The sequence below is a fragment of the Geospiza fortis genome, unplaced genomic scaffold (assembly GCF_000277835.1).
Source record: "Geospiza fortis unplaced genomic scaffold, GeoFor_1.0 scaffold188, whole genome shotgun sequence".
Taxonomy (NCBI): domain Eukaryota; kingdom Metazoa; phylum Chordata; class Aves; order Passeriformes; family Thraupidae; genus Geospiza; species Geospiza fortis.
Genome location: NW_005054337.1, coordinates 1,162,274 through 1,186,369, shown reverse-complemented (window position 1 = coordinate 1,186,369; position 24,096 = coordinate 1,162,274). Strand labels below are relative to the sequence as shown.

General features: G+C 46.5%; 1 protein-coding gene across 1 annotated transcript; it reads left to right on the top strand.

Annotated features, from left to right (window-relative positions):
* Nucleotides 1-477: 477 nt before the first annotated feature.
* CHRNA4 (cholinergic receptor nicotinic alpha 4 subunit) lies at nt 478-21,697 on the top strand. The gene is made up of 6 exons (XM_005422158.2): nt 478-1,062; nt 2,216-2,367; nt 5,826-5,870; nt 5,961-6,070; nt 14,616-15,996; nt 21,107-21,697. Exons 1-6 carry the CDS (start codon nt 1,002-1,004, stop codon nt 21,230-21,232), a joined length of 1,875 nt encoding a protein of 624 aa, XP_005422215.1. The 5' UTR covers nt 478-1,001; the 3' UTR covers nt 21,233-21,697.
* The last annotated feature ends 2,399 nt before the right edge of the window (nt 21,698-24,096 follow it).

Here is a 24,096-nt window from a genome sequence, read left to right as displayed (position 1 = left end):
ACCAAATTTGCAAGACCTCAATAGAGTTTTTTGTGATGTATTTAAGGTACATTCAAACATATAGATAAATCCAAATGACCTTGTCTCAGTCTCACCCCTGATTTGCAATATTGCCCATGGGCAGACACTAATATTTGTATTTGTACTACGTTTGTACAGCACCAAGGACAGCAGAGCCCTGTTCTCCTGGGCAGGTTCATCACCCCAGCAATTATTGACAGCAAAGATACGTGCCCAAGCCAGAAATATCTCAGTCTAATTACACTGGAGTGATTTTGAAAAGCAGTTGGACGAGATTAAAGAGACAGCTTTCGTTAATTAAGAACTGTTTGGGCTTCCGGTGCTATAAAGATCCCAGCTGGCCCCATATGCACCTCTGGCTGCAGCTGGGCTCTCCATCTCCCCCTTTATTTCTCCTGCAAAAGTTTTCCTCCCTGCAGCCTGTTTGCTGGAGTGCAGGCATTCTCTCCTCCTCCTCCTCCTCCTCCTCCTAAGCAGGAGGCGGGCAGGACTGACTACATTAAATATACAAACACGCTGTGCTCACTCTCTGCTCCAGAGGCATCATCGGTGGCCCGTCAGCAGCAGAACCTGAGCAAAGGCTGCCCCAAGGGCTGGGGGAAGGCTGAAAGCAGCAGCAGCAAATAAACCAGCACCAAGAGCCCTGCAGGAAAGGGGAGAGGAGCAGAGGAGAGCCCAGCGAGGTTGGGCTCACCCAGGAGCTCTCTGCAGCCCTGGCACATCGCTGTGAGTAAACGAGAGCAGCGTCCCAGCAAAGAGCATCCTTCGAGGAGCAGGAGCTGGAGATCACTCACAAGAGAGAAGAAAAAAAACAGCAACAAAAAAAAAAACCCACAACAAATCAAAGCACCAGCTGCTATCCCTTCCCAGAGAGAGAGAGAGCGAAAGGAGTTCAGGGGAATGAACCTGGAGGACCCAGAGACTCAGAGCGGAAAAGTTGCCCTGACGGGAGGCTCTGCACACTGAAGCTCTGCTCCACCATGGGATTTCTCATGCCTAAGAGAAACCTCCTCCTGCTGCTGTGTGCCAGCATTTTCCCCGGTAAGTTTGAGAAGCTCTTCCCCCCTTGCTCTGCTCTTTAGCTCTTTGCTCCCTCATCCCTCTCAAAGACACACTGCAGGGACCAGCCCCTGTCAACAGGGAATTTCCCCGACTCTTCTGCCCCACCATTTCTGGTCCCCTGAGCACCAGCCTCTGCTGGGCAGTGCTTTGCCTTTATTCTCTGCTCCTTTTGTCTGATGTGATGGAGAAAGGGTTAAAGCCACGGTGGGAAGGGGACAGGAGGGAGAATCCAGACGGGGGCTCAGCATCCTGCTTCTTGCCTGGGTGAAGTGTGTTAATGTGTCTCGGGGCTACAGCTCCGGCTGGGGAGAGCACAGCCAGCGCTCAGCTAATGCTTCCCTTTGTATAATCCAGGGCAGCTGCAGAATAAGTAGAAGCCATATTCCAGGAGGGACGTGGGGACAGCCCCCGGCTCCCTCTCCCCTCTGTCTGGTACAGCCGGCACAGGAGCGCAGCTCCTCCAGCAGCCCCTGGATGAAACGTGGCTTTAATTTTTAACAACCACCAGGCACCTCTGACAGCTCCTGGAGCCTACGTGCAGGGTCAGGGCTGCTCCTTGCAGCCTCCAACTTTTAAAGTTATGCTTGAGCAAAACTGGGATCTTGTCATTCAACTTGTGCTCTCCACCATCATTTTCCTTCTCCCATGGTTTTTGTGAAATATCCACAGGGCAGGTTAAAGAGCTGAATGTCAGTCTGTCTTTTTTAATAATAGATGTAATGACAGTTTTTTATAGGGAAATCTGTGTAAATCTGATCTAAAATCCCTATTTCCCAGCAGGAGGCTGCTTTTTCCTTTTTTGGCTTGCCCTCCTAGCATCCCTCTTCCCTGCTTGCAGAATCCAGTGCTAGAAATTTGCCACGAAGTGGCCACAAAAATTAGACCAGATTCAGGGAAGAATGGCTCATGAAGTGTTTTCTAGATGGTATTACTGGTGCTCCCACTTTCTTCAGACCAACCCTGCCCTGTAATAGTGGGTGAATAGAGTGAGGAATACCTAACAGCATCAGGGGAGACAAACCACATCACCCTCCCGTGTCCCCAAGCTGTGGTTTGCTGGAGTTTCCCTCTGGAGAGGGCTCCAGCTATGCCAGCCTGTGGACCTGCAGGTGTTTCCATTCCTTCCCCACAGCCTTTGGCCACGTGGAGACCCGGGCCCATGCAGAGGAGAGGCTCCTGAAGAAACTCTTCTCTGGCTATAACAAGTGGTCCCGTCCCGTGGCCAACATCTCGGACGTGGTCCTGGTGCGCTTTGGCCTCTCCATCGCGCAGCTCATCGATGTTGTAAGTGCAGCCTCTTTGTGCAACAAAGGCCAAAATTAGCCAGCCTGGGCCCAGGGAGAGGCTCCTGGTGGGTGTGGGTTTTACTGGCTGACCCAGGGTTGGGTTGGGAAGGCTCTGCCCTCAGCAGAGAACAGCAATCATGCAGACAGAGCTGGTGGAATATGGGGGGACTCATGTGAGTAGCTGGGCATCAAAGTGGATCCTTTACTCTTCATTTACTACAGGCAAAATCCCAAATTCCCTATCAAAACCCATGGGACTGATCACAGCAGGACAGTGGAGCTGCTGGCATAAATGCCAGAGAATTCTGGCAAAATAATAAATCAAATACCTCATTTGGAATTTGAGCCATGACCATTAACACTAATTTACACAAGCTAATAGGGACAGTGCTTTGCACGCCTTGGGAAGAGAGATTGCCTGAAGAGGTTTCTGCAAATGAAAGTTTTGAGGGTTTTTAGCTAATCTGGCAGATATTAACAAGAAAATTCTGTGTTTGCTCAGATAGAAGTCACACATGCAAACTGTATATGCCCTGTACAAAACAGAGTCTGCACACAGACTGATGTGCGCTGAAATAATATTTATGGGATTATCTGGCACAGTGTGTTGGGGTCAAGTGCTGGACAAAGGAGGTCCCTGCAGGGCTGCAGATGCCAGACACACAGGCTTTAGAGCTTGTGCAGATCTTGCTCCTGCATTTTTCTCCTTCCTGTCCCTATTTGCATGTGGCATTTCCCAGGACAGTGTCTGTGCAGCTGCATACTCTTTGAGCAGGTATTGGGCTGGCTTTCATGGAATGGTTGGGATTGGAAGGGACCTTTAAAGGCCATCTTGTCCATACCCCTATTTTTCAGAAGAGAGGACTCCCTGTCATTTTTTACTGTAGTCATGTGGTAGAATGAAAGGGGTGATAATGCCCCAGCCCTGGAAATGTTCAAGGCCAGGCTGGATGAGGCTTTGATCAGCCTGGTCTAGTGGAAGGTGTTAAGAGAGGGTTGGAACTGGATGAGCTTTGAAGACTCTTCCAATACAAACCATTCTGTGATTCCTGTGACAATGGAAAGAATAATGCAACCTAAAGACATTACTGGTGTGGGGCAATCCTAACAGATGACTCTCCACACCCTTTTATATTTTGAAATCAGATTTTTGAGATGAAAAGGAAACAGCTGAGATGGTTCAGGGCATGGGGAATAAAAGACACCAGTTGCTGGAGAAGGCATCCACTTGCAGCTTTGCAGCACAGCAATGGTCTCCCATTCCCCTCATCACCCTTACGTCAGCTGAGGCATCCAGGGCTGTTTGCAGTTGCTAATGTTGAAGTTGCATGGTTCTCATCTGAATAATTGATAAGACTAAAGAGAAGACATTAGTGACTGTGGAGGCATGAGAGAGATTTCCATTATGCAGCTGCTGAATCGTGGAAGAGGGGGGATCGATACACCTGCTCCACAGAGCTTTCCCAGTTTACTTAAGAAAAATTAATCTTCTTAAAACCATGTCAGTGGTTAGGAGTGCAGCTTTCAGGCAGAGCTGTGCTGGGACCTGTGGGCATGGCTGGAGGAGAGCTCTCACCAGTCTGTGGCTGGGGACACTCCTGCCACCACTGTGGCTCTTCAGCTCCTCTCCCCCTTCCCAACAGTGACAGTTTTGGTGCAGACCCTGCTGCAGTTGTTAGACACAAGGCTCAGCTCCCAACGACGAGGAGTCTGAAAGGGAAATCAGAGCTGTATTCAAACCCCAGCTCCTCCTGACAAAAGCTGGGGGCAGGGGAACAGAAATCAATGGGGAACTCTGCATTCCTGCATCCTGCATGTCCTTACCTCACCCTGGATTGCTGAGGGTTTTCTGAGACCAGAAATTAGGGGAGAGAAGTGAAATACGTGTCCAGGAGCAGCCACCAAGAGACACACTTGGATTCCTGTGCCTGTGTGTCCACAGGAGCCCACGTGCTGTGCTCACCTTGAGAGAAGGGGCCTGGCAATACAACACTGCATGGCTGTGCAGTCACTGCTGCCCTCTGGGCTGGCTCCCTGAGGAGCATCCAGCTGAGCAGGAGCTTGGCCATTATCACATTGCAAAGCCCTCTCAGATAATCCCCTGAGACTGGCGCTGTGCTTCACTCAGGTCAGGAGGATGGTGTGGTGATGGGCAGCAACTTCCACCAGGGGTGAGTGGTTCCAGGGAGAATTCCAGGAAAAGGCAGCACCTGCTATACTGGGATGGCCCATGAAGGGGCTGTGGTGGAGACCCTCATGTGCTTGAATTGCAAAGTGGTAGGAGAAGCAGGTTCTCAAGGATTGGTCCAGGTCATGGCATTCTCCATCTCCCATCAGCATCCAAAGAAGCAGCTGGATATTTTCTTTCCATTTTGTTTCTCGCTGGAGTGTTTTTGTATTCCTCCTCCCTCCATGTGCTTCTGGTCCCTAGCTCCAGGGCAGAGAATCTCTGCTCAGGTGTCACACCTGGTGCCACAACAGCAATGAGGAGGCTCAGGGAGGAGGAGGCAGAGCTCCCCCCCAAACCTCCTGGGTTTTAATGCTCACAATCAATCCTGAAGTGCCACAAGAGCAAGGTTAATGATGAGCAGTTTGCTGTCAGCTGAGCTCTGCCAACTCAGCTGGGTTTGGTGCCAACCAAGGCAAGAAATAAAAAAGAAGTAAACCCTGAGCTCTGGTGGGACACTTCAGTCAGACCAGCACAAGGCTCTGCCCCACGTAATTCATCTGAGTCACTTAGGGCACAAAAGGCAAGCAGCAAACAGTAATTAACTCTACTGCAGCGCTGCCAGCATTAAAAATGCCTGACATTATTTAAATATGTATATACAGTCCTACTTTTCCATGCTGTTTGTGCATAGAAAGTCTACCCATTGGTGGAAATACACCAGGCTGCCCAAGAATTCCATGTCAGCAGAGCAGCTGGGGTTTGTTCAGAAAACCCAATCCACAGTGTCACAAGCTCATCCAGCTGGTAGAAGGAGAAATGCTGCTGAGCTTCTTGTTTCCAGAACTGTGTCCATGGGTAATGTTTCACAGGAGAACACCCTTGCAGGTGAAGCTGAGCACTGGAATCCAGCAAACGTGTGTGAGTCAGGGTTTATATATCCATCACCCCCCTCCTTCAGTGCTCAGGTCAAAGGCAGGATTTTCCTCTACCTGGTATCATGATCCCAGGCTGAATCCATCAGCACTGAGTAAAATCCCAATAAATTCCAGTCCATCTGCTCACAGGATTGCTTAGGTGCAGGCTCAGCTGTTCAGTGGTATCAGACAGCTGTGCCCTGTCCCATGTCAAATGACAGAAACATCTGCTTTTTATTTCCAAGACAGAACTTACATTTATTGCAGAGGTGATTTGTAATTACGTAAATGAAATACAATCAAGGAAAATTAAGAGGGTTCTTTGGGCCTCTTAATCTGCTCCTGTAACCAATATCTGTTCTTGCATTTCAGGATGAGAAAAATCAAATGATGACCACGAATGTGTGGGTGAAGCAGGTGGGTGCCCCCAGATATGTGTTTTTCCATGTTTCTTTTCAGTTTTTCTGCTGAACTCTCCCAGCTTTGTAACCACCTCATTTTTGGCAGGAGTGGCACGACTACAAGCTGCGCTGGGACCCCCAGGAATATGAAAATGTCACCTCCATCCGCATCCCCTCGGAGCTCATCTGGAGGCCAGACATTGTCCTTTACAACAAGTGAGTGTGAGCCCTGTGACCAGAGAGCAAACCCATCCTTGCAAATTTTCTCTGTTCATGAGGTTAAAATGTTTCCTGCAATAATTCCACTTTATTTTGCTCTCTGTGGTCGGAGTTCATGTAGATTCTATAACATGCCTTAAATGACATGACTGACATTCATCACAAGGGCTTTGCTCTCCTGGTGATCTTTCCTCTGGGCAGCCAGTTTTGTTGGGGGATGCCAGGTATTGTTTTCTCTTCACATGTCAGATGCACAATTAAGCTGGATTTGAGCTTTCAGTCCTCTTCAATTTCATTTCACCCAGGAGCTCTCCCCTAATTAATCACCATCCACTGGAAAAGCCAATTACTGATGATGGGCTTAAATAAGGAAAATATGCTGAAACATGTCAGGCTTGTGCATCGACAAACAGGGGTTTCAGGTCAGCTAAATACCATTCTGGAATGATTTCTAAATAGGTATTTGTTCCTCCTAGCAGTTACTTGGAATCTGTTCTTTGTAAGAACACTTCCTAGGGAGCAGGTTGTTGTTTTCTTTCTTTCCTTTGGAGCCTGTTGATACTCTTAGAAATGCTGCCCAAGTGCCAAGGCTGTTTTCTCCCTGGAGCCCCCACCACAGCTCTCCAGTCTCCCAGGATGTCAGATATCCCAGTCCCCCAGCCCAGCACAGGCCCCAGAGAAAACACTTGCTGCAGGCATCAAAGAAAAGCATCTTTGCATGTGGCTGACACTCAGAGAAAACCCTCACAGCAGCAGCCAGGCTTGGTTTTAATAAACAGTTGCCTGGTTCTAGCTTGATATGATTTTGCTTCTTGTTTAAAAACCAAAATAAATGGCTGAAGCTGGAATCTGCCCAGGGGACTGTGAGCTTTGGAGGCCACAGGGGCTGTTATCTTTGCCATTAGCTCATTCTGGATCCTCAGTGGTGTGGAGTGATTGCAAACCTCTCAGAAATCACTGCATCCTCACTGAGCACCTTTCAGAGATTAGCCCGATGGAAATGATTCATTCAGAGGCACTTGGACCTTCCTGCCCTCCAGGGACACACTCTGAACATAGATATTGCATCAAAAGTGCCTCACTTGGCAGCCAAGAAAGGTGTTCACAGCTTCCACTGGAAAGAAAAAATAATGTCCTTGTCATTCTCATTGTTTAATTAATGACAATGGCAAGGATTATTATTTTTTGGAGCTTCTGGTGGTTGTTGTGGTGGACCATGGTGCCAAAGGAAATGTCGTGGCACAAATCCTCTTGCCACCTTTGTGCATCAAACCATCCTTTTGCTGGAGCTACTGGCACAGCAGAACCTGATATGTCACCTCTGCTTCCTCTCCCTTGGCTCAACAGGGTTGATGAGGATGGAAATAAGGAACCACAGAATGACAGAATGGTTTGGGATGAAAAAGATCTTAAACATTATCTCATCCCAGTGGCAGGGACACTTTCCACTAGACCAGGATGCTCAAAGCCTCATGCAGCCTTGCCTTGAACACTTCCAGGGATGAGGAACACTCCAGGAGATCTTGGTATCCTTTAGTTCTCTGGACATTTTGGGGTTTCATGCTGAAGACAACCCCAGATGTCCAGGACACCCAGACCTTGGGCTGGGCAGCCTTTGGCTCCTGCCCCTCAAACGCTCTCCCCTCTGCCCTGTTGTTGTAGTTCACTGCTGCTGTCACTGGAGTCTCTACAGTGACTCCAAGTCTGATCTCCTGGCCACAGCAGCTACTCCAGAATGTCCTTCTCAACCTCTTCTGGGCAGTGAGAGTCTTTCAGTCCTGCCCACCTTACTGCAGTAACAAATCTGCCTGTCCTGGGACCTGCTGACACAGGGAGATCTCGTGCCCCAGCTCCCCAAATCCAGGCTGCTTCCCTCCTTTGATCCACACTCAGCATTAATAATCATGCATTTGTCTGTTGGTTGTCCTGAGTCTATCATGCATTTTTAATTGGTTGCTTCATCCATGAACTAAGCATGGATGTGAGCTAGGCGCAGACATGAGTGGGTTTCCATGAATTCCATGTGCCTTCACTGCTGTATTTCCCTTTGTTCTTATGCAGAATGTTTTCTGCCCTGAGATGTACTTCTCTTTTCCACCCAACTTCCTACCAAACCCATCTGGAGCTGCAGTCAATATATTCATCAGGTTTCAGATATTTTAGGGATTGCAGGGCAAGTGCAAGGCAAAACCTCCAGAGTGAGGGGACGCCAAGCTGAGGCTCTTTTGCACAACATTTCACCAACTGCATTCCCAGCCAGGGCTTCTCCTGCTGGGCATCTCAGCTGGAAATGACAGTGATTAGCCATGGTGATGCTAACAGGGAGTCCATCTCATATTTAACACATAAATATGTATAGTTTAGAGGGAGTATAACATGGCTGCACATGATTCTGGGTCTCTGAGAGGGAGAGAATGTGGAAAGAAACCTTGGTGGAAGAGAGCAACAGGCCAAACTGACCTTTCGCTGTCTTCAGGCTGTTTAGTGTGAGCTGATTATTGCTTGTAATATTATTGAAATATGGTATTTCTGTTTGGGATGGACTCCTTTAGGAAAGATTATACAAATACCCCTCCTGTTTTCATCTTGAGCTATATGTTACAGAAATGGTAAAATTTCAATTGATTTCAGATTTACATCTTTAAGGAAACCTACCCTTTGTTGTGAGGTTACTCTCATATCTTGGCTCATTATTGTAAAAAAACATTCCATTTACCCACTCTAGAGACCCAAATTAAATCAGTAAATTCGGCTGGTTTGGCCTAGAGACTAAATGTAGTTGTCAACATTCATAAGGAATCTGAAAAGAAATTAATATCCTACAGGGAAATTAATATGCTGTTGAATTTTCAGGCATGATGAGATAAGTTCCAAGACTCTGCAAATAGTTTCTACTGGATGTGACATAACATATGTACAACAGAGGAATATGAGCTCCTCATAGTGAAGTGACAAAGCCTCGTCTTTGCCAAAAAACCAGGTTGCTCCTTATCTGAGGTTGTAAAGGCTCTTCAGGCACCACCAAGTCATTCCTAAATGAATTATCTAATCCTCTGCATTGATTTGTTTTTCCATTCATGAATGGCTTTGAAGCACATTTTAGTTTTTCTTTGTGTATTTGAAGTACAAAACATTAATTGTATTTTTTTTCTCTAATGAGGGAATAAGCTCTTGGGGGTTGCATTTTTTGTTTGTGGTGGGGTTTTTTTGAGGTGTTTTTTTGCTTCTCTACCACTGTGTTGAGTCCATTGTCCAACATAGGACCTCCAGAGAATAAAGCCCTGAAAGCACAGGTTTGCATCCAGGTGCTCCAGGTGCTAAAGGCTGCCCAGGGCAACCCAAGCCCGTGTCCTTGAGCCTAATGTTGGTTTTCAGCTGGATAGTCATGGTATTATCAGAGCATTTGTCTTCTCCAGCCTGGTGGTTGTAAAACCTGGGAAGAAGCTACTGGGAATATTGAGAATTCAGAAGTTTCTCTTTTCTTGGTATTTTCTAGGATTAACTGTTCCAGAAAGTAATCCCTGCCTTAGACTCCACAGTTACCCACAAAAAAAAAAAAAAAAGAAAAGAAATAAAGAAGACAAGATCAGATGTGAAGGAAAATCAAATACAAATTTCTGTAATTAGGGGTAGGAAATATCTTGAGGAATTCATCCAGAGATAAAATGGACACAAAGGGATTACTGGATGGAGTAAGAAGATCATCTGTCAGGCAGCTTTTGAAAATCATGGAAAAGCAAAGAGGTTTTTCGAAAAGTACTGTAGCAGCTTGTTCTCATGAGCTATACTGTGATGTTTGCAACCAGTTAGATTTATGGAGTAACACTGGTTTTATGACTCATCCCAAAGCTCTTTGGAGGAGAAATACCAAAAGATGCCCCAGTGTAACCTTTAAAATTGGAAACATACTTGACATTTTTCTTTATGTGCATTGGCACAGATCTCATCATTCTGCACCAGCTATATTTATAATTGGCCAAAAAAGAAAGGAAATCACTAATTCACCCTTCAGTTCTCCTGATTCTTCTGGCAGGTTCAGAGGTTGTTTTTCTGGAGAGGGTCATCTTCAGATGCTTTGAGGTTCGCTGCCAAGCTCTACCCCGCAATGCAGGAGCTGATGGAAGGAAATATTCAGGACGGATCCCTCTCTTGGGCTGCTGCTCTGTTCACACCCAAGGGCTGCTCCTGACATTCTAGGGACAGAACTGGAGCTCTGCCTTCAAAGTGCTGGCCAGGATCCTTGGCAAAGATGAGCAAAATGCCCCAATCCAGCAGAGTCAGAGCCTCCTGAGACACCTGTGCTCATTCCACTGGTGTGGCACAGCCTTTGCTGAGAATGGTGCTTGTTTTGCTGAGCAACAGCCAAAACATCATTAGTTGGTTCGTAAACACTAAACCAAGCAAAAGCTGGGAGGTGACTGAAGGCAGTCCCATCAGAGCACAAACATCTCCCCTGGGCACCCAGGAGGTTTTGTGCCCAAGTTGCCACGATCCTGGAGCTGTTTAAAACCCAGCTAGGTAAGGTCCTGATCCTCTTGTAGCTGACCTGCTTTGAGCAGGGAGTTTTGGGCAGGAAACAGTTCCAGAGGTGCCTTCCAAGCAGTGAATCTGAGTTATTTGGTAGCACAAATCAGTATACATTTTCCAGTAAATATTTTCTGGTTTCCCTTTGAAGAGAATTTTAATCTGAACATCCCAGAAGCATCTCTGTAATGTGTACCAAAAGGGTGCAGGCTCCTCATACCACAATTTTTCTTTATTACTGCTCTTTGATGAAAAGTGCTTTAAGTGAGGACACTCTACTGTATCCATATGTGTGTATAGATAATTTTCAGGCTTTTAAAGGTCTGTTTGGATTTAAATTGCGTCATCAGAAATTAAAATAAATGTGTGCCTCATTCAGATGCACTCTGAAAACACTTAATTTTGTGAGATGGTGTATCTCCCAACTGCAGGAAAATAGAAAGTGTCAAAAGAAAATAGAAATTCTCTGTCAGCAGAGCTTTTTAGTTGAATATGGCTGGTAGATGTCAGTAAAGCAATGCCATCCTTAAACCCCTATAAACTTAAGAGATTTAATAGAGCAGCCTTTCTTCTCAAAATGAGAAATCAAAGGCTGCAGCACACAGCAGCTTTTTTTTGGGAAAAAAAAAAAAGTAATTGTCTTCTCTCTTGGTGTGCGCTGCTGTGTTTGACACAAAAATATAAGAGCTCCCGTTCTTTATTACTGACATGTTTCTAAAGCTGTCAGGTCAGAGTAACCATGAGAGCCTGACTATCTGAATTCTGCAGTTCTTGTGATGTTTACCTTGCACTCACGCCTTCTTCCAACTGGATTTTCACGACAACTGTCACAACAGAGTGATCTCCACTGAGTGAGATGAGAACGTGCCACTGCTCCAGAGGAATGTCTGCACATTTTCTCTGTCCCACTTCATCAGGTCTCCCACCTTCCTGTCTAAGGCAATATTCACGTGGTGCACTCAGGGCTGTAGGAACAGCAATGGCTTTTCCCACAGCAAAGCTGTCCAAAAGAACACAGGGTTTCCCCACTCTCCCAACTGCAGGATGTGTTTGCAGTTGGTTGTCTCACCTCCATCCCTTGGAGAGTGGGGAAAGACTTTGGAAGGCACTCAACAGCCAGGTGACCTTGTTTGCTCCCTCTCTCATGTGGAGAGGAGCAGAATCAAAGTCTCACACAGGAGGGGAGAGAGAGAATCTCTCCAGGCTGCCCTGCATGGGCAGGGTGCCAGCAGGCACAGCTTCCCATCCACTAAACATATGCTTGAAGGTCCACATATGCTTGTGGGTGGAAATCCTGGGGAAGGAGGCAGAAATGTATGGATTCATGAAGGGTGAGACAAGTGGGAATACTGTCTTTGCATGATGTGGCTGGCTGGGATATATTCTGCGTACACAGCATGGATGATTTACCCTGCTTACAAATTCCTCTGCACTGAACTGCAATGAGAAATCCAAACACACTCAGTAAAGTCAGGAGTTCCTTCATAGTCCTGGTAGGCTGGTGAGGCAGGAGCATCCCAGGGTGTTTTGTGGCTCCTCAGAGTCAATAACTGACTAAATCCAAGGGGATGTTCTGCAGCTGGTTTCACTCCTGCCATGGCACTGCAGGCAAAATCCAGCCTGGAAGGCAGTGCCAGTGTTATTTGTAAAAATGTGAGCCAAAGAGGACCCAGGATGAAGCTGCATTTGTTAGGCAAGCAATTAAAAAAAAAAAAAAAAAGTTCCTCATTAAAGAGCAGATAATTTAGAGAAACAAGTGACATACAAGGTCTGCAGCATCACAATGGTTCCATCCTCACTCGCAGAAGAGGAGTGTGGTGATCACACAGAAACTGCAAAACTGCCAGGGAAGGCATTTATTTCTGGGAATGAAACACAGTTACATGAATTATTATCATTCCTGGATGCCATTTTAACAAGAGTTTCGCATGGTTTTTTCCAAGAGTTTTCAAAAGAAAAATGCACACCTGTGTTGTTTATCCAGCCACTTACACACTGCTCTACCTAAGAAGGGGAACACTCCTAGTGGATGCTCGTAATCCCTTTTCTTTAATAAGATCCAATTAAAAATATTGCTCCATTAATGAGCTATTTAATCATGCCTCAGAGATATCATTAAATGCAGAATTGGATTCCATATTCCTATTGAGATTTAAAAACAAAACCACCAAGAACAGCAAGCACCGGACTGCCACTTGCTGTGCATGTTTCATGTCTCAATCTGGCTTTACTGTGCTCCTGACAAAACCCAGGAGAAAAAAAAGGTGGTTTTCATCCAAATCACATGTTCTGGAGTGTAAATTAGATTTAAGAAAGAAGAGGTAAGACAGGAACTGGATGGATTGTACAATGGCCCAGGTTTGTCTGCTCCAGAGTAGATCACCATGCTGATTTTGTCTTAATCCCCTTGTGAGAGTTTTGTGTGTAGTTTCCAATTCTTTTTTATTTCAAAGCGTTTTAAATCTTTAGAAAAAATCCAGTTTAGAATTCAAAAGGCACTATGTCCTTTTGTGTTCTTTTGGTTTTCCCAAAATCTGCCCCAGAGAACACAAAGAACAAAGAAGAGTTTAGTAAAACCTGGTTCTCCACCACACAAGGATTCTGAGTTTATTTTTCCATTAATTCAAACAACCTAGAAAATTGTCTCAAAGACATCTGGGCTGTAATCCTGAGGACTGGGGACATTTCTATCTCTGCCCAGAAACTGTGTTAGCCAAGGCAGCTCAGCAAGTGCCAGATCTTGCCATTATTTCCCAATACTACACCAGTCTCATTTTTAGCATGTTTCATGGAGCAATTGGAAATATGTGATGTGACTTGTGAGGCCCTGGCACAGCCTGCCCAGAGAAGCTGTGGCTGTCTCATCCCTGGAATTGTTCCTGGCCAGATTGGGTGGGGATTGGTGCAACCTGGTCTAGTGGAAGGGGAAAAAAAAGAAACTTCCATGGCAGGGAGTCGAAATCAGATTGTCTTTAAGGTCCTTTCCAACCCAAACCATTCCATGATCCTATGAAACTATAAAAAGTCCTTTTTAAAAAAATTTTGCTTGTAAATGAATGGTGCCCTAAAGAAATTAATCCAGAAAGTTCCTGTGCCTTCTGCAGCTTGAGGAGCCCTGCTGGATCACCCGTGTGCTGATGATCTTGCTGCTGGCAGGGAGGAGGAGATGTGTGTCCCCTGTCACAGTGTGGCTGCTGTCAGGGCACATCTGGGCACTGAAGCAGCAGAGCAGGGCCCAGGGATTTTGGCAACTGCAGGCTGGGCTGGCTCCAGCCAGAAGCACTGGGGAGGAGCAGAGAGCTTTCTATCTGTATCAGCCTGAATAATTAATCTCAAGTTTTTAGCAGAAGCTCTCCTCCCCTGCACAGCCTGTCCTTTGTCTGGCAGTGCTGCTGTTTGTAGCTCAGGTTCTTCCTCCAAAAGTCTGGAAAACAGCATTTGTTCATACAAATCCAATACAAACTCCTGAGCTGTTATCTGTTTATCTGATAACCCCCAGTTGAGGGTTCCTGTGAGAAGACACCACAAAAGCCAATTCTCTCCCTGACTTGGAAATCAAAAGATTAATGTTCTTTATTCCTACTAATAGGATGTTCTTGCTGTTTTTCACGTAAAAGACTGGGTGATTACCCAACACTCTCATTTTTAGCAGCTGTCACAAATAATTCTGCCCAGCCCACAGCTACACTATCTGATAGTACCTTCTTCCACCTCTAAAACAAACTCAACCCATTCCAGAGCACATCTGGGACACCTTTGGGGAAAACCTGTGTACAGTCACATCAAGGAACTGACTCATGCCAGGGAAAGGCTGACATGTGCATGAATTCCAGGGCTTGTGTAAGCCAAGAGCTCAAAATCCACTGGACAGAGTAGATGGATCCAGTGTTTGGACATGATGTGCCTCTTGTACCTCTCAGGTCATTTGGAAGCCAGGGACTAAATATCCTATTTCCTTACCAGAGATGACATGTCCTAGAGAAGTCTGAGGCTTTTTTTGTCTTCCATCTGTCCCCAGTGCTGATGGTGACTTTGCAGTCACCCACCTGACCAAGGCTCACCTCTTCTATGACGGGAGAATTAAATGGATGCCCCCTGCTATCTATAAAAGCTCCTGCAGCATCGATGTCACCTTCTTCCCCTTTGACCAGCAAAACTGCACGATGAAGTTTGGCTCCTGGACCTACGACAAAGCCAAGATAGACTTGGTGAGCATGCACAGCCATGTGGACCAGCTGGACTACTGGGAGAGTGGGGAGTGGGTCATCATCAACGCTGTGGGCAATTACAACAGCAAGAAATACGAGTGCTGCACAGAGATCTACCCTGATATAACTTACTCCTTCATTATCCGGAGGCTGCCCCTGTTCTACACCATCAACCTGATCATCCCCTGCTTGCTGATCTCCTGCCTGACCGTCCTGGTCTTTTACCTGCCCTCTGAGTGTGGAGAGAAGATCACCCTGTGCATCTCCGTGCTGCTGTCCCTCACGGTGTTCCTGCTGCTCATCACGGAGATCATCCCCTCCACCTCCTTGGTCATCCCTCTGATTGGGGAGTACCTGCTCTTCACCATGATATTCGTCACCTTGTCCATCATCATCACTGTCTTCGTGCTCAATGTGCACCACCGCTCCCCCCGCACCCACACCATGCCAGACTGGGTGAGGAGGGTCTTCCTTGACGTGGTCCCACGGATCCTTTTCATGAAACGTCCCTCCACAGTGAAGGACAATTGCAAGAAGCTCATTGAGTCCATGCACAAAATCACCAACGCGCCGAGGCTTTGGTCCGAGATGGACGTGGAACCCAACTTCACTACCTCATCCTCCCCCAGCCCCCAGAGCAACGAGCCGTCCCCCACCTCCTCCTTCTGTGCCCACCTCGAGGAGCCAGCCAAGCCTCAGCCCATGTGCAAGTCCCCCTCTGGGCAGTACTCTGTGCTGCACCCAGAGCCCATACAGGTGACCTGCTCCTCTCCACAGCCCTCCTGCCACCACCTGAGCGACAGCCAGGCCAGCTCTGTCTTGAAAGGCAGGTCACTGAGTGTGCAGCAGATGTACAGCCCCAGCAAGGCAGAGGAGGGGACAATCCGCTGCAGGTCCCGGAGCATCCAGTACTGCTACCTGCAGGAGGACTCCTCCCAGACCAACGGCCACTCCAGTGGCTCTCCAGCATCCCAGCGCTGCCACCTCAACGGGGAGCAGCCCCAGCACAAGCCCCCTCAGTGCAAGTGTAGGTGCAAAAAGGGCGAGGTGGCCGGCGCAGCAGCCCAGGGGAGCAAGAGCCACGGCTCCAAGGAGCAGCACCTGGTGCTGATGTCCCCAGCCCTGAAGCTGGCAGTGGAAGGGGTTCATTACATCGCAGACCACCTGCGGGCGGAGGACGCGGATTTCTCGGTGAGTGTCCCAACGGAGCCTGCTCTCCTTCAGAGGGTCAGAAATGAGCTGCTAAGGGAGCCACAGCAAGCCTGGGGCTGTGCAGAGTGTGTATGTGTTGAGGCAGGCTCAGCTGTACCTCTAGTTTGGGTTTTGGCCACTGGAGATGTCCTTGGGGTCTTGGAATGATGGCCAAGGGGGCAGCACAACCAGGTCATGCTCAGGGCTGCTCTAGAACAATGGATTCTCCAGCAGAAAATAGGAATAAAGTTGTTGTTAGGCAGCAAAGACGCAGTTAGGTTTGTGAGAGACCCAAAGAGCAGCCATCTCACAGGAACAGACTTATTCCTTATTTAAGCCTCTGACAAATGGGGAATTCACACTCTCTGCTTTTTATTAATCACAGACTGTGGCTGTGGAGCCCAGGAAAGCAAATTGCCTAAGCAGGCTGTGGGAAGCTGTAGTAGAGTGGGGATTCTGCAGGCTCTGTTCAGCTCTGCTCATGTATCATGATGTGATTATTTATTAGTGGACTTCCACTGGAGCAGTTGGCTCTGTGCAGGGACATGGGGGAACAAATTTCCTGCTTATTCTGTGGGGGTAAATATGGCTACAAATAAAGGGAGTAGAGGCTGAAAGGATTAATTTTCATGGAGACACTGATGCACATAACAAATGCCACATCCTTTCAAAGCTCTTGTAGCTCTTTCCTGAAGGAGTATGGATATTGTGTGCTAGTAATTATGGCTATAATGAAAGGAAGCACAAGATAATCTGAAGTTAGTCATCTTATTAAAGAAAAGTCTTATCTACCTTTTCCTGGGCAGATCCATATGCAAAAGGTGCTTTTTAGCTTTCTCTACCATTTAAATTTCTTAAGATTTAGAATCAGTGAAAGTCATAGTGTATTTATACAAGACTTCCTGAGCATGGAGAGTGTCTTTTATTTGCATTTTTCACAGCACTGAGCAGCAGCAAGGGAAGCCTAAATACTACTGTCCATTTCTATACTCTTTGGTATCATAGTTAAGGGCCTCTGTTCTTCAATGGATTTTGCTCCACAGCATCCCTTTGAGGAAGGAACTGTTAATTCCCTATATTGGGGAGTTACAGCCAAAACACAAACTTTCTGTTCAAGGTCACAGAACAAATTTGTGGCAGAGATGGGCTGTGAATCCTCATCTTCATTAGTTGCCAGTCCAAAACTCCTTGCCAGGGTAAAGCACTTCAGAAGCACATTAGGAGTGCAGGAATTAAAGTCTGCTCTCTCCCTCTGGCAATAATCACAAGTAAACCCTTGGATGTCAGTTGAGTTTAGCTCAATTTTTTCCCCATGGTGCAAATGAAAAAATATTACACCAATAATACTTCCTATTTCTAATTATTCTCCCTGCTGAGCTGGTTGGTGTTAACAAGAATGGACTCAATTAATATTTTGGGTTCCTTCCTCTTAATTTTTTCTTAATGAAGCAGTCTTCAAAAGCCACAAATTTTCTTCTGATACCTTCTACTGCTTGAAATTAAGTGATCATCCTGAGGAGAAAGCTATTTACAGTGCTAAACATCAAAAGCAGAAGAAAAGGAGCAGCTTTGAGCCTTTGGTCTCTGACCCAAGCTCCTGCCAGCCCAGGCTGTGAGGAAATGCGCCAGGAAAATATCCAGCAATGAGCTGGGGGCAGCTTTGTGGGCTCCCCTGGGGACTGGGGGTGACCTTTCTCCACTGTTCCACAGCAGCTGTGGCTGGCACAGAAGGCAGAGCTTGAGTTTTCAGATAGAGGGGATAATGCTGACTCCATTCTGGGGCTGCACTATTTCCTCTCTCTGGACCCAAGTAACATAAAGTAGGAAAGCACAATTTTTTTCTCCCAGTGGAAATGAAAAAGAAGAAGGAAAATGATCTTCTGGGACTGAAATACACTGTGAGGAGCAGAACTTATCTAATAAAATGAGAATTTATTGGGGAAAAAAATCTGTACTCAGAAATTTGCTTTCATCTTAAAATCAAATTGTGGCATTTCTTCATGGAAGTCTTCAATAAATCTATCAGCAGGCACCTCTGATGCAGCTGCTGAGACACATCTTGCTGTCTTGTGGGCAATATTTCCAGAGACATTCACCTTCTCAGAAGGAGAACAGAGCTTCTTTTAAGTTCCTGTCTCTTTTTTTATTTTTTTTCTCTAAAGCTCCATTGCCACAGGGGCAGTGCTTCTAAATTAAAAGTAAATAGCTCATTTAATTAAGTGCTCCAGCGAAGAGAAAATGGGAGATGCAAGAGGCAGTTGTTTATTACAGAAAGATATCTGCAAACAATGCAGGCACAATGGGGCACTGGGGAAAACACATGGTGGAATTGTCCCAGCAGAAGATGGAAATGCCATTAGAAATTAATTACAGACTGAAAGGCAAAACAAGTTCCATGTCACACATCAGCCAAAATAACCAGACAGCACCAGCACCATCTGGGAACTCGTTCTGTCCATGGCTGTGTGCGTCTCCAGAATGCTCTGATATGAAGATATTTAAAAATAAAATGGGAAGGAATAAAGCCGAGGGGGAGGAAACAGGATAATCTCACTGGGTTATTTTTAACAAAGTACAATAAAACCGCCTGGGACTGCTCTAATCTGTGTTGCAGACTCTGGGTCCTGGGGATCAGATGTCACCAAGGCCCCTCAATCCTCCACTCAAATCCTGAGGCTCAGACCCACAAGGAGCTGCACCAGGGCAGAGCTGCAGATTCCCACTTTTTGGGACTTTAGAGTGAAGGAGTCAGCTGGATCTTCCCCTGATCATTTCCCAAAAATAATTTTGAGTGAACTTCTTAAAAACTAATCAGAATAGAGGTCAGGAGTTGTGGTGGCAGATGTTGGCAGCTGCACGGATGTCAGAGGGATGTCTGCAGATCAGACTCCACATGGGCTGCTGGACCACGAGGAAATGCTACAATGGTGGCAGAATACAAAATTAAAAATCCAAATCATTTTCTCTCCCCTATCCTCTTTTTATTATTATTATTATTATCTCCCCATAATTTCCAATTTCACCCTCTGTGCTCTCAGTCTGAAGCTGGATATTGATTTTACAAACATCTGATGCAGTCCCAGCCATCATTATCAAAATGGGCTCAGTATTTCTGCCATTACATTAGGAGGCAAATTCTTGTCCAAGTTGTTCTTCCCCCACTTTCCTCTTCTTTGCTCAGAGAGAAACTCATCAAGTTTCTTTTCTTTCTGTGATCTAGCACTTATTTTTACTAGCATAAATATTCAGAGAAAGTTATTACACCAGAATGAGGCATTATTTACTCAATCCAGCTTTCCAGCTGAACATCAGATGGGAAATTTCAGATTTGCTTTACACATTGGTTACATCATAAGACATTAATCCCATAAAAACAATCATCCAGGGCTTGCTTAGATGCCTTTCTCACGGGGAATTTTAAGCATCAGAGGCTCCAACTCTCAGCAAGTGATGAATAGGTCACAAAATAAGCGCAGCAAAAGGGAGTTATCCCCTGAGCTCTTATCACAGAATTGTAGAATCACAGAATTGTTTGGATTGGAAGGGATCTTAAAGCTCATCTCATTCCACCTGCCATGAGCAGAGCCCCATCCAACCTGCCCTTGAACTTTGCTTCTCTGGGCAGCTGTGCCAGAGCCTCAGCAACCCCACTGTAAAGGATTTCTTCATAATTTCTGATCTAAAATACTACATTTCAGTTTAAAGTCATTCCCCCTTGTCCTGTCACTACATGATCTTATAAATTTGAATAAATTATAGTTCACCACCCAAGGAAATTATAGAATCTTGGCATGAGAGAATTCCTTTTGGTTTCAAGGGTCAGTATTTTTTTACTTACTCTAATTACAGATGGTTTTGCAGAGGGCTGTGCAATCAAAAGATACCATAATTTTTCCCAAGGAGGTGACAAAATGCAGGATAAACCTGGTTGTTTTCTCTGCCTATTCAGTAATAAAGGCTGGCTTAACTCAATGCTGCTTTTAAAAGGAATAAATCTATCCATTGAATGAAAACATTGAACCCATTCTTAAGCTTTTGACAATGTTCAGGTATTCCTGAAATTGAAAATGCTTTGTTCAGGGAAAATATTATATGGTCTCCAGTGCATTCTTCATTTCCCAGCTCACAAAGCTGCTCACTGAGCCAGGGAGCTCAGCAACACCACTGTACCTGTGGAAACATCCTCTGCTGCAAATGGCACTGCACTGATAGCTGGATTGCTTCCTTTACCAAAAGGCATTTTCAGCTTTGCTGTCCCCTTCTCCTTTCACCACTCACAGCCCCTGGGGAGGTTTGAGTGGGCTCCTGCTGAGATGTTTTCCCCAAAGAACAAGGCAGTGTGCTGAATTTCTGCCCTCAGGTCTATTAATCACCAAGTGGGAAATTGTAGGAAATCGTAATGGGTACAGTCATACAAAACAGAACTTTACCATCTGGTCAGGCCTCTTCCTGGGAAAGAAATTACTAACAGCAATGTAATAAAAGAGTTTTTCATATATATATATATCTATGGTTTCTTAATGAAGCAGTCATTTACCATTTCTGCCTCATGGTACTAGAACTCCCCAGAGAGGAATTGCTGGAAAATCCTCCCACAGCAAGGCAAAAATGGGAAAAGAGGAGTGTGAGGGTACTTGTATTGGCTGGTTCATTTTCACTGCTTATTCACCCAAAGCTGTAAATCCCTTCACAGAAAGGGTTTGGCTTTGTTAATCTGTAAGCAAATCTTTTTATGAGCATGGGGAAACGAGTCATTTCTTACCCCCCACCACCCCAGCCTGAATCACAGCCTCATTTACACACCCAGCTACAGCTGCTGCTGATGGAAAATGGGAGAGTGAGTGTGCAGATGGCCTTAGTTATACACAGGGGTGTGTTATCCATGGGATTTGTGGCTTCACATGCACACCCCTGCAGTCTGGGGATCCCTCAGGTGATTGATGAATAAACCTTTGCCATTTTATAGTTCCACTAAGTGTGAGCAAGACCTCCCCCTCCTATCTCTGGAATTAAATTAAAATATCCTGCTTTGGAGTAAAGCTGTAAGAGTTTTCATAAATTTTAATCTCCAGGAAATGTTAATAACTGGCCTCTCCCCTCTGTGTTCCAGGTGAAGGAAGACTGGAAGTACGTTGCCATGGTCATCGACAGGATCTTCCTCTGGATGTTCATCATTGTGTGCTTGCTGGGAACTGTTGGGCTCTTTCTCCCACCCTGGCTGGCAGGAATGATCTAAATATAGCACCAAAGGGAAGAAATTATTGTCCCACTATCCCACTGTATGGATTTTAGTTCACCTGGAAGGAGAGAACAGAGAAATGGAGGCAGCCCTTTGAATAATTCACTGCGTGTCCTCACTTGAGCTGCTCCCGAGCTCTTGGGGAATCCTTGCCGAGGTCACATTGTTTTGCCAAGCCATTTTCATCTCCTCCATCTAATTTAGGGGAAAAGTTTTAATCAAAGTCTGTACATAGCATGGTGGCATTCATTGGCATATACTCAGCAGTGTAAGAACACGAGCTTGTCCCTAAAGCAGCACAGAAAGGGGCTCTGCATCCACAAACCAGCCCCTGGCAATAGCTCCAGTCACCCTCAGCAGCCTCACTGTGCCCTGCCCAGTGATTTTGCCCTGTCAGGCTGAAGTCTTTCAGGACTGTGTCCCTGTATGAGTCATTTTATAAATAAAGTTCCAAATTTGGGATACCTGTGCAGGATGTGGTCTGTGTTCAGCTGGTAAAGGCAGAGAGTCTGGGCACTGGGAGGTTTACCCTGCCCTGAATTCGGGGGAATAGACACCAGGAGAGGCAGGCAGCTACCTGGAGAGCAGCACAGAGGGTCCTGCAGAAGCCAGAGCCAGGTGAGAGCCCAGGTAGGAGCCCAGGTGAGAGCCCAGGTGGGAGCCCAGGTGGGATTTGTGTCACCCCTGTGTGGTGGCCTGGCACATGAAGCTCGTTGCTGCCACATGCCTCAGTGAGCAGCACAGAGCTGCTCAGAATCGTGACAGCAAAGCTGGAACACAAACGATGGTGTTTAGAGACTTCTTTGAAATACAAGTTACTGCACTCAGCCAGAACAGCACAGGTTAAAAATCAATGCAGTGATCAGCCTGTGAGGCCCCATCTAAGAAACTACAAGTGACCTCCGTGTTCAGAGATTCAGCCAAGTGCTTAAAATCTGTTTGGCTCACCAAGAAAGCAGAATAGCCGAGGTTTGGGCCAGTTCCACAAAGAGCTGTGCTGGCACAGCACGGGGTGGGAGGCAGGGAGGAGGATGAGGGAGCCGAGCTGCTGCTTGTTTTCAGAATGAAGAGAGACCCAGCCTTTGGAGATGCTAATTTATCCCTTTTCACAGTCAGTGAGTTTGCTTATGGCAATGAAAGGAAAACAAACAGTCGAACATCTTCAAGGTCTAGTGCATTAATGTACCAGCACAGCTGCGGTGTGTGTGCAGGGCTGTGACACAGCAGGGCTGCCTCTCCTGTCACAGCCCCACGGGGGCACAGGCTGAGCCCTCTCCAGCACCTCTGCACATTTTGACAGAAGGATTATGAAGGTGGAAGATTTCTGCCCCTGGGCACTGCTGGGTTAGGGGCATCATATCACAGCAATGCCCACAGCAGCTGCTCAGAGCGCTCTGCCTCCCCCTCCTCCTCCTCCTCCTCCTCCTCCTCCTCCTGAACACATGGGAATCACTAGCAGCAGGGCAGGTGGGAGGCTTGGCTGGGCATGCACATTTTTAGCAGTAAAAGCAGCAGCTTCCAGCTGGGATGGAGTCAGCAGCAGCTCGAGTCTCTGCTCACATCTCTGCTCGCATCTCCCAGCAAACACAGGAGCCAAAGCCAAGCCAGGGTGTCCGGGCTGCCAGAGCTGCTGCTGGGCCCTGGGGACAGCAGGGAATGGCTTGGAGGCACCAGGAGAACTGATGAAGGCTTAAGGAGTGAATAAGAGCCAAATGTTCAAGGTGACATATTGGGAAGATCAGTGGGGACATGCACAGGCTGTCCTCTGCTCACAGCAAAGGGCTCGTCTCCAGTTTTCACCTTTTCTGCTCAAAGTCATGGCCAGGGCACACTGTGTGCAGGGCAGTGTCTCAAGGGGAGCACGGGACTTCGACTGCAATGGAGCAGGACAAGAAACCCAGGCCCTGGCACGCAGGAGGGGGAGGAGGAAAGAGCTGCATTAACACATCAGAGGTACCAGGTGTGATCAGGAATGCTGAGAGTGTGGTTGTGTCCTTAAGGGGTCAGTGCCACTGCAGGATCACCGGGTTTGGAGGGACAAGATGAGGAGTGACAGCTGAAACCATTTCCAGAGGTGTTACTGGTGTCTGGGGAGAAGCTGGCATAGGGCAGGTCCCTGACCTCCTCTGCTTTGTTAATGTCACTGCAGTTTTCATACACTGATAACTACATTTCTTCACACGTTGCATAAGTAGTTTCCCAGGTTAAAGTTCAAATAAATTCTTGTTTTTGCTTCTGACGTGCCTCCTTTTAAAGTCTAAGGGGAGAAATTAGGAAACAACATCTACTGCTCTTTCTCAGGCAGGTTATTCCATCTTAGAGGTTGTTTAGGAGGATGCTATCCCTCCATAGGATTCAGTGATCAGAAACTGGAATAAAACTGGGACATGAACCAGACTATAACTGTAGAATAATGAATAATTGTGCTATTTCAAACCCATGGAACACAAAGAGAGGTTTTAGCATATGAAAGACTCCAGGAAAACGCATGCAGCCAGACTGTTGGCATTTGTAACGCTCCCAGCTCAGAACTGATTCCCAGGACTTAAGTGAACAAGCTGACATCAGAAAAAGAGTGAGGAAGCAAGAGTGGGACACAACAAGAGCCCTAAAATGTCTTGGAAGATATTCAGAGCTAAGTAAATGGTTTTCAGCTTCCAGGCATGCAAAACTAAGCTCAGAGACCCCAAAGGCATCAAAGACAGCAGATATGGATGTTGATCTTTTTCTGTTTTACTTGTGCAGGAGAGATTGAATCCTCACCATGGTGTTTGATGCTTTCCCTCCAGTACAGCTCCTTTGGGCATGAATGGAGCAAAACTGGCAGTAACAACCTCAGTTACCTCCATTGTTCTGTTTTT